We start from the raw sequence: 17,207 nt of genomic DNA on the forward strand, positions 1-17,207 counted from the left end.
GTGTTTGTGTGTTTTCTAATGTTGACGAAGGCCTTAATGCCCGAAAGCTATAATTGCGAGAGCCTTTTTGTTGTGCCTATCTGCGACTCAGCATATCCGCTATAAGGTGACTACAAACAAATAAATATATTGACATAGCTTATCTGAATAACCAACCTCATTTTGAAAATATATCTTTGATAAACGCCAGGTATGTGTTAACGACTAGTAAATAAAAGATATACAAGTCAGAATGAAACTGTCCAATTTTATTGAGTTATTATGGAAGACTATTTTCTTAATTTTGAATAGAACAACCAAAAATAAAGAGTGCTGGTTAAGGTGATTCAAAACAGGCGCACAGTCTGCAAGATAACCATTTACAAATCCCATATTTCTTCACAACCATTTCTCTTTCAGGCATAACAATAAAACAAGAATAAATAAATGTGTGATCTCTGCCACAAAAGCAACAAAAAGAATGAAATTTTATAAAATACAGTAACAACACTGTTTCATCTACACATTTAAAAATATACCTTTTTATAATTAAAGGTCTAACATATCACAACTGTTGTTCTTAAAATAACACACTATGATAAAATGTTTCAGAGATGACAAATTTCAGGACACAATGTAAACAATAAATGCAAAGTAAGGTTTTTTTTTTATGAAAATGATCATGATTCTGCATTATCTGTGGAACAAAATATAACTTGGGTAGATAACAAAAATATGATCAAATTAGTGAAAGCACACAAACACACACTCCCTTATTTTGGATGAGAGAAAACTATCATTTCCTTTCAAAGCTTGTCCTCTGCAGATTCTTTAATACTTTTAATAATGAATGGCCTTAGTAGATTTTGCCATCGAAACTACTTTAGACTAATTAATCACATGTTTTGAACATTTCAATAGTATTTCTTGGTTGAATACTGAAGATAATCATAAACACTCTTCATGAACATGTTACTGACAATAGCCACAACACTTTCTTAAGTCTGGTCCCCAAACTAAAGTCTTCAACAATAACATCATTCTGGTATGTTGCTCTGTCACAGCCACTTGAAATGCAGGCCAACAAGTCCTCATAGCATAGAGGGCATTATCACTATCACCCATAAAGCTGTTCAAATGCCACAAAATATAAAAACCTGCCCATTACTTAAGATGAAATTATTTATCTGATATAAAAATCCAGAATATGAGATGAAATTGATTTGCAAAATTTAAAGGAAATAACCCTAGAATATTCTACATTGGCATATAAACTTTATCGAAAATTTAAAATCAATAAATTATCCTACCACTGCTTTACACTTGATAGCATTTGATGCATGCAGTAAATCTCAGTGCATTTTCAAAATATATGCACCTGTCTTTGTCTATAATGAAGTTTAATTAACAGACAGATATGCATTTTCTATCACAATATATCTTGACCACTATTACAAAAGTTTCCTTCTACAGAAATCGCGATCTAAAAATTCAGGAACTACAGGTAATGAAGGATGCTGGATGACACATTGTTTACGTAATGAGAACCATGTCTTCAAATGATTGATGAAACAACTCTTGAATTTGTCTTACCCACCCTCTTTAACAACAATACATGTACCTAATATCAGATGGAAATATTTCAAATCTGTAAAAACTTTTATCAAAATACTGATTTCACTGGTCACATGTAACAGTATATAAACAAGACTACTAAAACTTAATATTGTACAGTTATCCACAGAAACAAATCTGCGCACACGCTCACACACACACACACACACACACACACACACACACACACACACACACACACACACAGGTAAGGCACATCATTGGGCTAATACTTTGGAACAGTTAAAACAACAGGAAAATAAAATGGAGAGAAGAATCAAACAACAATATGTTAATGGTGTTGGCCAACTATCACAATCCATTTTGAAGGATATGGAATGCAGCACCAAGAGCCCAGCTGATCTCATGACCATCAATTTTCTTGTACAACTGAAAAAAATAAGAAAAGCCATATTCAGAATGGAGTATTTGGATAACTGAACAAAGTTTGTTTTTAAAAATAAGTTCTTTTTTATAAATACTTACTACAGTGCTGCAGCTGGAAAACTGCACAATGCACTGTAAGTACCTGCATATATCTTAGTTACCAGCAGTACCCTAACTGAAGCATTCATAGCCAACTAAATTCATTGGTCATTATTTAAAATGACTTAATCTTTTAAAAATACTGCCAAGTGTTAATGATAAATTGTGATCAATCTTCTATGCATAGAAGCCATGAAAGTGGTAAAAATTAATTGGTAGATCAGAGAAGTTTACAGAGGAAGCCGTATCAACAATGCAATGGTAAAAAAATGGGCTACAGCAGTTAAAGGTGGCCATCATCCAGGCAGACTTGGTTCAGAAATTTGATGCAGAAGTTCCAGAAAAAATATGCTTTATTATTTTTTCCTTACCCGATGAGGTTCCTCAAGTTGCAACATACGTTCTTTGTGAAATTCTTAAAGAAGTCAAAGTTATGTACACATGCTGTCTGCAGTCGAGCAGTTGAGTAGTACAGAAAAAGGGGTGATGAGTTTTTTAGTTGAACTGCTGAACTGTCAGTAAAAATAAACAACAGTCAGCACCACAACAATGGCCATTCAGAAGTGGCTGTCAATTCAGGCAATAGACTTATTAAAATAGAATTTAGAATCTGACTGTATGCTGTTTTAAGTATCCTGGTATTGGCTGAAATTACACTGAAAAGGAGAGTAAACAAGGAAACATGACAAAATCTAAATTGGGTTACAAGTAAGTAAATGAACTATGCTTCTTTGCGAATACAGTGTGCCCAGAAAGTCCCCATACTCCTACATCAATAGAGTATATACACAAAATCCATGTATCCAGCAGATCTGTATGCGCACTATCGCACCTTATACAGATATCTACGAGTCATTTTCTTATCATCATCTTACGGAGCACCTCAGGAGCTGCACATAGAAAGGGTTCCTCAACTCTTTTAAAAATGCCTTCATTAGACTTGTAGCAACATTTAGCCACATGGGGCTTCATTATTCCCCATAATGAGTTGCCTGGTGTGATGAGGCTCAACCAGGTACTGTGATGACATTCCAGCCTCTATCTTAACCCAGAATGTGTTCCTTTCCAACCCTCATGCATCATGAGATTTTCCTTAGACCAGAAGACCACATTCCTCCTGTGTGAATTGCAATATGTAGCAATTCCTCAGAAATAACACTCTTGAGTGAGAGAGACTTTCCAGAAACTGTGCCAATAAAGCAGAGCTGGTTGCAACTTTCTGCTACATGTTGTCATCTAATAAGTCATTTATAAATATCAGTCAAAACTCTTTCATTTTCAAATCACTTTTTAATGCTTAACTGCTCACATTGGGTGAATGTGACCTAAGGATTTTCCCTTCTGCTGCTGATCTTTGCCATGGTGAGAAACAAATATAGCCACCCCAAGTAAATTCCTTTATTGTGTGGCTGTCTCTTGAGCTCTATTTAAAATTGGTTGGGTGAGATGGTTTGGACCTTGATGAAATGTAAAGCACTGTGCAGTTCAAATAATTTTCAGACCAATGGCTGCCTACATGTGGGGCTCAAAGATTTCCACTTACATTTCTCTCAATGTAGTTTCAACACCCATTATTAAAAGTAGTCCCAAAGTTCCTAGAAAGCACAAAATGCATACAAATGAGTGACCACTATTATGTCCAGACAGCACTTTGTAATATGCTCTGTTTCAGCGATGTAACACCTCATTCACATGGGGAGAGAGAGAGAGAGAGAGAGAGAGAGAGAGAGAGAGAGAGAGAGAGACGTGACTTGAAGAGACATACAAAACAGGCTGACCAGATTGTTGAAAAGCCCAAATTAGAACCAAAAGAACATCAACTAGAGAAGCAAATCCATCAATTGTCTCGAATCCACTAAACCAATTAAGAGAATGCCTGGGGTATTGTACAGAATAACTATGACCTCCTTGGAAATTTCTCATCATGTACTGTCAGTTTGAGGAAAGAAGCTAGTAAACACACACTTACTCGAACATATAGTCCAAGCCTTCTTACAATGTGTTTGAGAAATTGGAGGAAAGATAAGACTTTAACATCCCACCGAAACTGAATTCACCACAGTTGGATAATAAGTTCATTTGGAGAAGAATGGGAAGGAAACAGGAATAGGAATGATCCCGGCACTTTTCTAAGTGATCAAGGAACACCATGGAAAACTCCAAGCAGTATAGTCAGAAACGAATTTGAACTGCAGTCCTTCCACATCCAAGTCCAAGAGTGAAACAATTCCTAGCTGGACATATCTAATACTCAGGAAACGTTGACAGGTGACAGGCTTCTTTATGCAGTCTCCAGTTTTATCCATTCACTCAGAGTTTCAATAAACAAGTCACTAAATAAATAAAATTATTATAAGAAACTGTCAACCAATTTGAAGTGTCTTTAGTAAACACACTGTTGCAAAGCAATTAAATTAAATGACAGCTGTCATTTCCACTGCATGTAAATGAAACAAGATATGACATTTATGAAACAGTGGCATCTCAGCAGCACTATTACCTCAAGAGAACAAGAATGCATTGCAGTTTGTTCCACAATTCCACACCATGTAACAACATTATTCAACACACATCAGACTATAGATATTCTGCAATAGAAATGGGCCGGATATATACAATGGCTATCCAGAAAGTAACAGATGATTTGGTTTAGCGCAGCAGTGGGAGGGGCTGCAGTTGCCATCTATGTGCCATACGTCCCTACACTCAGTACGCATCCTGCAGTGGTAGCGTACAGTCTATGTCTCTGCTACTTTGCTTTCTGTGACGGGTTAAAATGTGTGCTGTAATAGAAAATCGCATCACTTGTGAGGTGCGTTCCACGATTAGGTTTTTGTTGGCAAAAAACTGCAGACCAACTGAAATTTATTGCAACCATTGTGATGTGTACAGAAATGGAATAACGAGTGAAAGTCAAATGAGGTAATGGTGCATTTATTTTAAAAACTGCCATACCAATGTTCATGATGAGGAATGCAGTGGTAGGCCTAGCCTTGTGACTGACAAACTGGTGATGAAAATCAATGACGAAATTCATGAAAATCATTGCTTCACAATTACGGAACTTTCGCGACATTTTTCCAAATTAGAAGGGCTCTGGTGCATGAAATGGTGCCAGAGAAGTCAGGTTACCACAATTTTTGTGAAAGGTGGGTTCCCAAAATCCTGATGGAAGACCATAAACAACAGACTTAATGCAGCACTGATCTTCCTCAAAGATTACGAGAGAAATGATACAGAGTTCGTCGTATCATAACTGGGGACAAGACTTGGGTGAAGTAGATTTTGTGAACCAAAAAAAGTCACTGATGGAATGACAAAACAAATTCCCCCAAGAAACTAAGGAAGTGTTTGCAAACGCTTTCAGCAAGAAAGATCATAGCTACTGTGTTTTGGTATTCTAAGGGAATGATTATTATTGGTTTCCTTGAACAAGTCACAACTAACTCAGAGAGGTACTGTCAATATTTGACAAAGTTAAGGCAGGTGATACAAAATATGTGGCGGGGAAAACGTGGTGCAAAACTTTTGTTTTCCCACAACAACGCACATCCACACACTGCCAATCAAACCAGAGAGAGCATACGGGGTTTTGGATGGAAGTTGTTTGATCATCCAACATACAGCCCGGATTTGGTATCAAGTGACTACCACCTCTTCCCACAATGACATGGCTCACTATACAACACTTTGAAACATGCCGAACTGCTTGCTGGTATAAACCAATGTTCACAATCGAAGACAGCAGATTTCTAAAGAGACAGTATTGAAAAACTTGTGCCACAGTATGATACGTGTCTCAATTTTAATGGTGACTATGCAGAAAAATAGTTTAAGAGTGTTCCTTTACAATGTATGTAATAACATTTGGTTTTTCCATATTGTTAATTTTTTATTTCAAATATCTATTTCTTTCTGGATAGCCCTCAAACTAATGAAGGTACAGAACATGATTTTCTGAAGTTTCCTCAATTTCACAGTATTAAGAGTAAATACAAACAGCCATTCAGATATGGATTTGTTATATGAACAAAAGATGTGTTAAACCTAACAGGTTAGCATCTCCTGCTATAATACTACCATACAACTTGAAGACTATAAATGTCTGAACTGTATTCAAAAATCAAAATTTCTTCACAAGAACTTTTGCAATTTTGGATGCGTGAAAGATTCCTTGCGAGATCCTGGCCATATAAATGAGGGACACAACCATCAAAATCTGGATTCAAGTAGATTATTTGTTTTCCAACTACAGGCAATATTTACTTATTCCAAATACATAGTTTCTTACACAAAATAAAAAAAAAGCTTATCAAAAAATCGAAATGTTAATTAAGTAAATTGATTCATCAAATTCATATGGCATTTTCACCAAGTGTCACTTACATTTAATGACTTCTCTGGCTTCAAACCAAAGCCATCCTGCAGCAGCACAGTGATGAACGTCAGATCAAGACACATGAAGGGCTGCTCAGCATTTGGCGTTTCACAACCTGAGAAATTAAGAATTTGGTGAGACATTTTAACTCTTTATAAGCTGATCCTTCTCTAGGAAAAATAAAAACTATGTTTTAATGAACACAGGAAGCAAATGAGTAACCCACAACTATAGAGAAACAATGATGTTGGCTCAAAATAAGGTTCTATCCTATACCAAGTCAGATTAATATAATAATGACATCCACATTCCACTGCATCAAAAGGAAAATTCACTTAAGGGAATTATCAAATTACTTTATGTTTAATTTAATGCATAGATCATCACTTGATAACAGCATTCCAGAACTGTAGATGGCTAGCTAACTAGAGGCAAGCGATATCAATATTTTATTAAAAAAGGCAAATATATTTTGTTTATGATATGTGACACCACCACATGACAGAGTATCCTTCATCTATCATTTGCACAGCAAGTCACGCTGATGGTCTCTTCCGTTTGCAGCATCCGACTATTTTTAAAAGTCTACTAGTCTAGTTACCCAATAAAGAAAAAAACTATTTGACAAGTGGCAAGTAATACATACTATAAAAAGAAGTGCCAGCAATTTACTGGACTACTAAATACAGCTATGATACAATACCAATGATTATAAAACTAAAATATGGTAATTCATGAAATTTATTAATTTCATTGGGACGGATTATCTGAAATTTTAAAAGCCTACTACAATGTTTCACAGGTTTTTTCAACAGTCAAATTTCAACTTCAGAATAAAGTTTCTTGTGGTGCCACTTTTATATATAAAATTGTTCGTATTTTTGCCCACCACTATAAAATAAAAATCTGACTTTTCCACAAAACTGACTGTGCAAAAAAAGTATGGGCAGTCACTTACTTTTCTTGGCAGCATCCTCAAACTGCTTAACTGTGACAACTCCACCACTGAATGGATCTGAAACAAAGGATCAATGTATGAGAACAAATGATCATCATCTACACCGCAAGTCATGTTGAAGGTACAGCTGCTTTCCATTTGCAGAATCTTACAATGTTTTCAAGTTATCAATCAAATTATTTGACTGGCAAGATCAGCATGTGGGAGTTTGCTGATGTATGAATTAAGTGTTCAGCAATAATGGTCCAAGAAATATTTTTTTTACATGGGAGACTGTTAAATTACAGTATAATATATATGTTTGTGAGTGTTATAGTTTAATTAAGAAAACAATATTCATCAAGACATGCCCACTTCAAAAGCTTTTAATGTCATCAGTTCATCTGAAACAATTAGTCAACACCAAATCCCCTCTTCAATTTCCTCCTCATTCATTTGAAACAAGCAACAGAACAAAATCTTTTCTTAGTCTACTACAAAAGTTTTTGTAACATCCTACTGATAGAGATGATGTACCACAGAGAACAACCGCAAGATAATTGCTCACTTACCAATGAGACCAAACTCTGTTGCCCGGTCAAAATAGTAAGAGAATGCATTGATCGTACGATCCTTTCGATTGAGCTCAACTGGTTGGGGCTTCTCCACTTTCCCAGCCACGTAAGCCCGGACTAACTGGGAACAGCGCTTCCAATCTACTATTGGCTTCTTTTCACCAACCTTGTTGGCACCACCTTTGATTTCTTGGTAGACTGCCCTGTCTGGTGGAGGACCACTGTAACAACAATTGCAGTAAATATATTTGAACATGAGTTAAATATTAAAAACTACTTAATTATGTAATAAATTTGTATGTATCACTGATAATGGGTTTCCAAATATTGGTTTGAGGAAATTAATCAGGGTGTGGTACTGTTATAAAATAATATATCATAACCTGGTTCCTTGCAGCCATGAGATTATAAGATGGACTGCACTTTGTGGCCCAACAACATTTTGCACAGAAAATCACTTTTATGAAATTATTCCACAATGTGCAACTTCCACAAGAATAAATAAATTGGACCTTTCAACAATCTATAGAAAATTAAATTTTTACAGCGAATTACACAGAAGTACTATATTCTCCTGGAGATTTGCTGTCCTTAGACTCCATTCATAAACAGTAACTTCCGTCACCCACTGCCCCACTCCTTCTAAAGGCACAGAGTGTGTATGTGATGATTTATCTCATTCTTAGATTTCTGTGTAGAATAAAAAAATTGGAAATTAAAAGCTTCTACAGCTTTTTAGCTTCTTTCAGATCTATATGCTAGACAGCACTCAACTTCAATTCAATTCAATGGTGTGTCCTCTCTCCAAAGATTTCTCTCTCAGCTTGACCTTCTTCACCCTTATTACAATGATGTTCCATTCACTAAATCCTCCATACTATCACACTCAGCAGCAGTTTTCTATTATCACAATCAAACATTTTTAATATGATTGTTTTTATATTTGTCAATTTTCTTCCATATACTTTCTTTTTCATTTAACTACTAACAGAGAAATCCCCAGAGCGCGCGCGCGGACACACACACACACACACACACACACACACACACACACACACACACACACACACACACACACACACACACACACACGACATGCTCCATTACAGTATTTGTAACACTACATGTATGCAGTGCCTACTGTGTGTGTAAAGGGTGGGGTGGGGCGGGGTCACACTCCAACACGATGACGTGAATGGAAACCTGAAAACTTCATCAATTCTGAAATCCAAAAAAGTCAGTGAGATTTACTGATACCTGCTGGTATAGAATGTCCAGTAGAGTTAAAAATACTACAAAAGCCAAACCATCAGTTATTGTCAGGTGAGAAGTCCAAATATAAACACTATCACACTTTAAATATGCTCATTTTACAGTCAGTTTACCTCAAACCAAGATACCATACCAATCTGACAAAAATATTTTGCAGAGAGAGCTTTAAAGCAGCGTACCTCACAAGATATGTACTTCCACTGAAGGTCCACTCTTTGCCATTGATGATGGGGTTTACACAGTCACTGTGGATTTCCTTTACATCAGACTTGTTGCCCTGCAACAGGACCCCCTTCCGAGCAGCCATCAGCCCCAAGCCCAAATAGCTGAAAAAGGAGAAGAGTATGCAATTAAAATGTCCTATTCCACATGGAACACACTAGTTGAGGTCATTACACTGAAACTTCTCAAGGAAGATCTTCCAATGATATAAAAGAAAACCACATACCATTGCTATCTTTGAAAGTAAATTATTATTTTCCAGAAAATACACTCCAAGACAAAAAAAGGGACACACCTTGAAGGAATTATCTAAATGGGATGGAAATCGATGTGTCTTACATGTGCAGACGAACAAATTATTACAATTTCAGAAACACTGGATGATTTATTCAAGAGAAAGAGCTTCACAAATTGAGAAAATCAATAATGCATTAGTCCACCTCTGGCCCTTATGCAAGCAGTTATTCAGCTTATCATTGATAGAGTTGTTGGATGTCCTCATGGATATCGTGCCATATTCTATCCAACAACACTACAAATCAATGCCAAACTGAATAACTGCTTGCATAAGAGGCAGAGATGGACCAACACATTATATATCTTCAATTTTTTTCTGAAATTGTAATCTTTGTTTGTCTGTACACGTATATCCCATCTATCGATTTCTGTTCCATTCTGAAAATTTCTTTGTGGTGCATTTCCACCCCCCCCCCCCCCCTTAGAGTGTAATTATGAGAGAGTATAACACTGAAATATACATGGAAACTAAGGGTAAAGTAACTACTGTAAGGAAGCAAACTATAACAGATTCAGTTGTTCAGCGCTGCTTGACAGTAGCAATAGGCGCAGGTCAGGGCAGTATAAGTGTCACTGCTGAAACACTGATCATTCTTGGCGTTTGAATGTTCAAGTTAACATGTATCAATATACCAAATATCTCAGACTAATTTCAGACTACTCTGTTGAATGGGAACATAAAATTCTACTTAAAAGACTCTTTGTAACAGGAAACAAACCACTGCTGGGCATTACTTTAAAGACTTTATGAGCAGTATTTGTTTAGGCTCATTCCAGATGGCCATCACAAAAACAGAATTGCAGATATCTGTTGAAACATCAGAGAAAATGCACATTACTTGTGGGAGCAATACTAGAAAATTGAGTTAAATTTATAAAGAACTTTGAACAGAAGACCACTTGTCAGAATGATGTTACAGCACCTCTTTTTGAATGCATGGACTCATTCGGTTGGAGTGTCACCCAGTCATTGTGCCCCCTCCTGTGGCAAACTGGTCCACAACTGATCCTTGATATCTTGCATACTGGCAGTGGGATGGAGTAGACATCTGAGCTGTTACCACATGTTCTATCACAGACAGATCTGGATATTTTGCCTGTGCCATGTGTAAATGATCATTGTCCTGTTGAAAAATGGCACCAAAATACTGTCTCAAAAGTAACATGTGAGGACACAGGATATCTGTGACAATGTTGTAGTATCAGATTTCCCTTAACTCTCTGCCCATGAGCAATTTTAATACTGTTCTATACAACATCATGGGGGATTTTTATTTAAATTAGAATAGTTGTAAAGATAGAATTAAAGGAATGTAACAAGAAAACGAAAAATTTACTTTAGAGTTGATTTTTCATCGACATTTAATGTAAATCACCCAAGCAACATGAAAATCGCATTCAACATAATAAAAGCAGAATAAACTTATTAATAAATTTTCCGAGTGCTGCTTATCTTAAAACAAGTTTCCATACATAAGCTTGGGAATATGGATACAAAATTTCTGTCATGAGACGGTATTTGTGTAAGTATGTTGAGTGAGACGAGAATGTTAAAAATGTGACTGCCAATGATTCAGATGGAAAAATAATGACCTCTGATTTTACAGAGCAACAAAAAGATTTGATGGGAAAATAGCAGCCTACGATGTTGCAGAGCAACAGAAACGTATTTGACTGGTAAACTACGATTTCTGACATGGAAACAGATCAGAAATTACATTTGATGTGATAATCGGGGACCCTGCGATACTGTCTGGAAATTGCCGAATGCACACATCCATGTCACCTGTGGTTGGAGGGTTGTCACAACCGACTGTTGCCATAAGTTGTACCGAATAGCTGCCCACACCATGACACCAAAAACAACACTACCATACCTATCCAAAACAATGGAAGAACAGAACCTCTCCCCAGGTCACCGCCATAACCGCTGATGACAGTCATCTGGGCTAATGCAGAACTGTGAGTCATCACTTCACACAATGTGACAGTTAATTGGTAGTTCACACTTCCTGGTCACAGAACCACTCCAAAAGCAGCCCTCTGTGTTGTGGCATTATTGGCAACCTATAAATGGGACATTAATTCCCTAGACCAGTTACTGCTAGTCTCTGACCAAGGATACGGAAGTCCTTTACTTATTCCTGGGTGGCAGGTGGAGTTGTGAGGGGGTTACTCTGTGCTCAGTGCACGATATTACAATCCTCCCTCTTGGTGGCTAGACACATTCAACAAGAACCTCTATGACGAGTATGCCTGCTGTTCTGTTACCGTGCAGTGCAACATTGGGCTACTGTCACATACAAATGCCCACAAATCTGGATACTGCACAACTCGACAAGCTGGACAAATGGATACCCACAGTATAGCTCCTTTCTAACTCTGTATGGAGCTGATAACACTTTCTCACACTAGTACGTGGTACCTCTGTGCCCTTCAAAGTGATCACTAAACATCTGACATAGTTCACACCTTTTACACACCCTACAAAGTCTGGTAACAACACTACACATGAACAACACTAATGCACCCTGGTAGCCATTCTACCTGTCAGAGAGAATTGCAATTCTACGTCATTTAGATACCCGCTGACAGTGCATACGTGGACAAAGTTACAGTGACATCTGATGGGGTCTTCTAGGTGCTTCACTTTTTTTTGTCAGGGACAGTATGTACAGCACTAATAATAACTGTGCTGAAATAGTAACATGCAGGGCAGTAGTGGACCAATTCTGAGGAATCATTGCCACTGGAAGTCATATAAACTAATTGCTCTGTATGACAAAGGTGGGTGAAACTTGAGAGGGTAAGCTGGAAGTAGGGAGGGAGGAGAGAGAGAGAGAGAGAGAGAGAGAGAGAGAGAGAGAGAGAGAGAGAGAACTGGACTTCAGAACTAGCAAACAAACATTGGCAAGTGAAAAGCAATGGGTTACAATGAATTTTCTTATAGTGTATTACAATTATCACTGTGTGTGAAATGATGCAGAACATAGGGTACAAGGTCATAAGTTTGTACACTTAGGTTCTTAGATTCGATCCTGTTACAAACTTATCTTTTTCTTCTCTCTTCTCTTTATTCCTTCTCTACTTTCACTTTTGATGATAGCTGATAACCTCCATTGTGTTGACTGCACAACAGATGAGATAAAGGACAATTTGATATTCAATACACAGCAGATGCAAACAAATTTGTTATGTTGTGATTTATTATTTCTACAGTAACAGTCATCATACAAACATTAGCAAGATAAACTGGTCTCACATCATAAAATTTTACAATGGATACTTTGCCACAGCAGCATTAAATTTTGAGTGAATTTATGCGGAAACTTTTATCATGAACATGACCACTCTGCAGTAATGGTTTCTCATATGCTGATTTTGCAGCCATAAACCAGCTTCTAATTTAAATTCAACAGTCTCAACCTTATTTTTGGTCATATACACTAACATAATCCAATGCCAACAAAAAAAATTATTATAGGACTAGCATCGAACCTGTGACCTGTGGCATTTCAGTCTGCACTACATACATTCTACATTCTCTCCATCACTAGTGCAGTTACAATTATAATTAATGATAGGTAAACTGAACTCATCCAGTTATCAAGGAAGATGCTTCTGCATAAATTCCCACTACTGTAAACAGCTTTACTGCATGACAGCTACCAGCTTAAGATGCCATTCAATCCATTCTGCAACTCACAATGCGACTCTTATCTCCCACGTGCGAGAAAAATTGTTCTCTCTATGAAATTCATTTTCATATTGCAACTCAATCTTTTTCTCAGTTTTTATTATGCATCTACAAGGAGTCAGCATGTTAACCCTATCACTGCTGTGGATGTGTATAGATGCCCTGCTCCGCTGTTCCTACGCGTTGTGGACGTGTAGACACAGACACCGCTCGGGTTTTCCTACAGTGCTATAGACGTCTGTACGTGTCCTGAGCCACTGACCCTTCGGTGCTGTGGACACCTTTAGGCCGACCTCTCACTGTTGCGAACAAGTTACTCACATGTCTCGGTGAATAAAAATGTTTCAAGTATTTATCATAAAACGTGTGTGTTTGCATGATATCATTTGCAAAAAAAATCATTTCAGTATCTTGAACCATTTACAAAATATGATGATTGTAATGACCACATGATTTGAGACGTGCAAGGACAGAAATCTTAACATTGTGCATGACCATCCATCGGATATAAAAATCAGTAACTCAAGAACGAAGTAAGATATCATTCTGATCTCAATCTTAAATAAAATTTTGATACCTTACCTACATTTCATACACTGCAATGTATGAGCTAAAATCCACCATACGCAAAGTCTACGCAATGGATTTATACCTCTACAAACACTCCAAAATTGTGTGCAATGTTTTACTTAACTATGAGGAATAACGAAGTGATTCAGACCTTTACCTAACAAAGACATCAGCCTGTATGATGTGCAAAAATCAAAGTTTTTCACTTAATAGTTTTCTTAAAATTGGATGATTATTTCATAGCGGCTGGAACACCGGCACTCAACACATGTAGCAGCATTTGGTGAGCTGCACAGTCATAGCAAAGATGTGCTCAGCATGGAATGCAGAGAGCAAGTCAGTAGCAGGGAAAGTGTTAATCGGGTTTGGCATGTTACTGGCACGGTGTGGCCAGGTGCCGTTCCTGTCACAACTCCCTCTCCCTTGAAGTGGAAACGAGACTGAAAATACCTGAAATTTTAGTAAAAATAAGCCTCAGATAGATGCATAAGCAGTTTACTGCAGCATACAGTGTTTGTCAAATAGTCTATTGTGTTTGGGTATGGAAGGAAGAATTGTATTGTCATGTCAAAACCACACTCAAGTCAAAATGCAAAAGCTGGATCACCAATGGAATACAAAACTCAGCACTGGAAGCACCTTTATTACAAATACCAACATGCAGCCACAACAAAGCTGAACTTTCTACGGAGTGCTACTATTTATACAAACATTGAATATTCCATAATATACAAACACAAGAGATTTTGAGAATCTTTTACAAATGAAAAATATTAAATAACAAGTAACTGATCAGATTTGAACTGGCGACCCACAGCACACCTTCCAATGATGCTAAATTGCTATGCCTCACTGCAAGCAGCACATCTTGAGACAACATTATAGCCATTTGTATGCTGAACCATACTTGCATAATACTTGTCAACACCATCACCGCTCAACACATCACCTCCAGGCAGTGTATTGTTTCATTCAATCTGTAAAATCAGTACCTCTTTTCGAGTGAACTAACTCATTTGTGGAATTTAATCTTCATGTGTTCTGAGACAGTTATTGACCTTAGTCATGTAACCTGAACTAGAAACCTATTCCTAATCCCAAGTTATCTAAGAGTCAATAATGTTGAATCTAATTATAGAAAAGACTGATTTTGTTAATAATAAAAACAACAACAACAACAACAACAACTACTACTACTACTACTACTACTACAACAAAGGAAGTTCTAAAAAATATGAGTAAAATCACTAGTAAAGTTAAAGGATCGCGCTTATTAGATTGCATAACCTGAACTGAAACTTTGCTTGTTGAAGAAAATAACTACCATCTTATTCCATACTATTTTGAAGCCATTCTTAAATCTGTAATTGAGACAAAAGTTGACTATTGCATAATGCATTCTACTTTTAATTGCATTCTAAACAAATGTTACCAAGTGTTATTGTACTGAGTGTGTCCTACATTCTAAAATATGATTTCCTCATGGTTAGAATAGCTATCATAAAAGCGAGTCTTTCAAAGCTTGACAGGTCAGTTAGCAAACATTATTGTGAGTGAGAGGTTTGTTAGTCACTTAATATCTACATCTATGTCTATAATCTGCAAACAGCTGTGAGGTGCATGGCAGAGGGTACACACCCTGTGTGTGTGTGCTGTAATTATTCTAATCCTATCCTCATGATCCCTACGTGAGCGATACATAAGGAGTTGTTATTTATTCCTACAGCAATTATTTAAATCTGGTTCTTGAAACTTTGTTGATAAACTTTCTCGGGACAGTTTACACCTACCTTCAATAATCTTCCAGTTCAGTTTCTTCCTCTGTGACTCTCTCCCGTGGATTAAACAAACCTGTGACAATTTGTACTCCCCTTCTGTGTATACATTCAATATCCCTTGTTAATGCTATCTGGTACAGGTCCTAAACATTTAAGCAATATTCTAGAACTGGTCCTATTGGTATGGATCCCACACACTTGACCAACATTCTTGAACTGGTCACAAAAGTGATTTTTAAGCAATCTTCTTTGTAGATTAATTGCACTTCCCCAGTATTCTACCAATAAACCGAAGTCTATAATCTGCATTACCCATGACTGAACCTATGTGATCAATCCATTTCATATCCCTACAAAGTGTTACACCCAGGTATTTGTACGAGTTGCCCAATTCCAAAAGTGACTCATTGGTAATATAGTCACAGGATACTATTTTTTCCATTTTGTGAAGTGCAAAATTTTACATTTCGGAACATACCTCACTGTAGAGAGCTACAAAGATGTTGCTGATAGCGACTGATTTTACAGACCTGTCTATATGTGAAATAAATGCTAGAAGGTTCTATTTTATCTAATGAATTTCTTATTTCAAAATTATATGACCAATTTGGACTGGTAACCATATTTTAACCTGGGTACAAATAACGACAACTATTAAATGAATCCTTGTTCAAATATTTCTTTTGAATCTACACTCTTCTGTATAAAATAGTGTTTTGTTTTGGAGGCAAAAACTAATAGTACAACTGCTTAAAATTCATTAGTTACACAATCACAGTTATAAAAGTTGTAATATGGTAAATATAGTAAAGGGGTATTATAATTGAGCAGGCCTCTATCACAATATTACTATGATCTGTGCATCCATAACTGGTCCACAGTGAATATGTATTGAATAAAACTTTCCAAATAATGTATATCTAAAAACAAAGATGATGTGACTTACCAAATGAAAGGGCTGGCAGGTCGACAGACACACAAACAAACACAAACATACACACAAAATTCAAGCTTTCGCAACAAACTGTTGCCTCATCAGGAAAGAGAGAAGGAGAGGGAAAGACGAAAGGATGTGGGTTTCAACGGAGAGGGCAAGGAGCCGCCCCAATCCCGGGAGCAGAAAGACTCACCCTAGGGGGAAAAAAGGACGGGTACACACTCGCGCACACACACACACACACACACACACACACACACACACACACACACACATACACAGACACAAGCAGACATATTTAAAGATAATATGTCTGCTTGTGTGTGTGTGTGTGTGTGTGTGTGTGTGTGTGTGTGTGAGAGTGTGCGCGCGAGTGTGTACCCATCCTTTTTTCTCCCTAGGGTGAGTCTTTCCGCTCCCGGGATTGGGGTGGCTCCTTGCCCTCTCCGTTGAAACCCACATCCT

The 17,207-nt window shown here is 37.1% G+C and overlaps 1 protein-coding gene across 3 annotated transcripts in view; it reads right to left on the reverse strand.

Moving 5' to 3' along the window:
- Positions 1 to 227: 227 nt before the first annotated feature.
- The window catches only part of LOC126424980 (ectonucleoside triphosphate diphosphohydrolase 5), a 58,091-nt gene continuing 41,111 nt past the window's right edge, over positions 228 to 17,207 (reverse strand). For all 3 annotated transcript variants that reach the window (XM_050087866.1, XM_050087868.1, XM_050087867.1), the window contains exons 8-12: positions 9,421 to 9,567; positions 7,967 to 8,190; positions 7,416 to 7,472; positions 6,466 to 6,572; positions 228 to 1,983 (exon numbers count right to left, since the gene is read on the reverse strand). In XM_050087866.1, the coding sequence (XP_049943823.1) occupies positions 1,906 to 1,983; positions 6,466 to 6,572; positions 7,416 to 7,472; positions 7,967 to 8,190; positions 9,421 to 9,567 (613 nt within the window). In that variant the 3' untranslated portion in view covers positions 228 to 1,905. The remainder of the gene's footprint in view (positions 1,984 to 6,465; positions 6,573 to 7,415; positions 7,473 to 7,966; positions 8,191 to 9,420; positions 9,568 to 17,207) is intronic.

Source organism: Schistocerca serialis, chromosome 10, assembly GCF_023864345.2.
Source record: "Schistocerca serialis cubense isolate TAMUIC-IGC-003099 chromosome 10, iqSchSeri2.2, whole genome shotgun sequence".
NCBI classification, from domain to species: Eukaryota; Metazoa; Arthropoda; class Insecta; order Orthoptera; family Acrididae; genus Schistocerca; species Schistocerca serialis.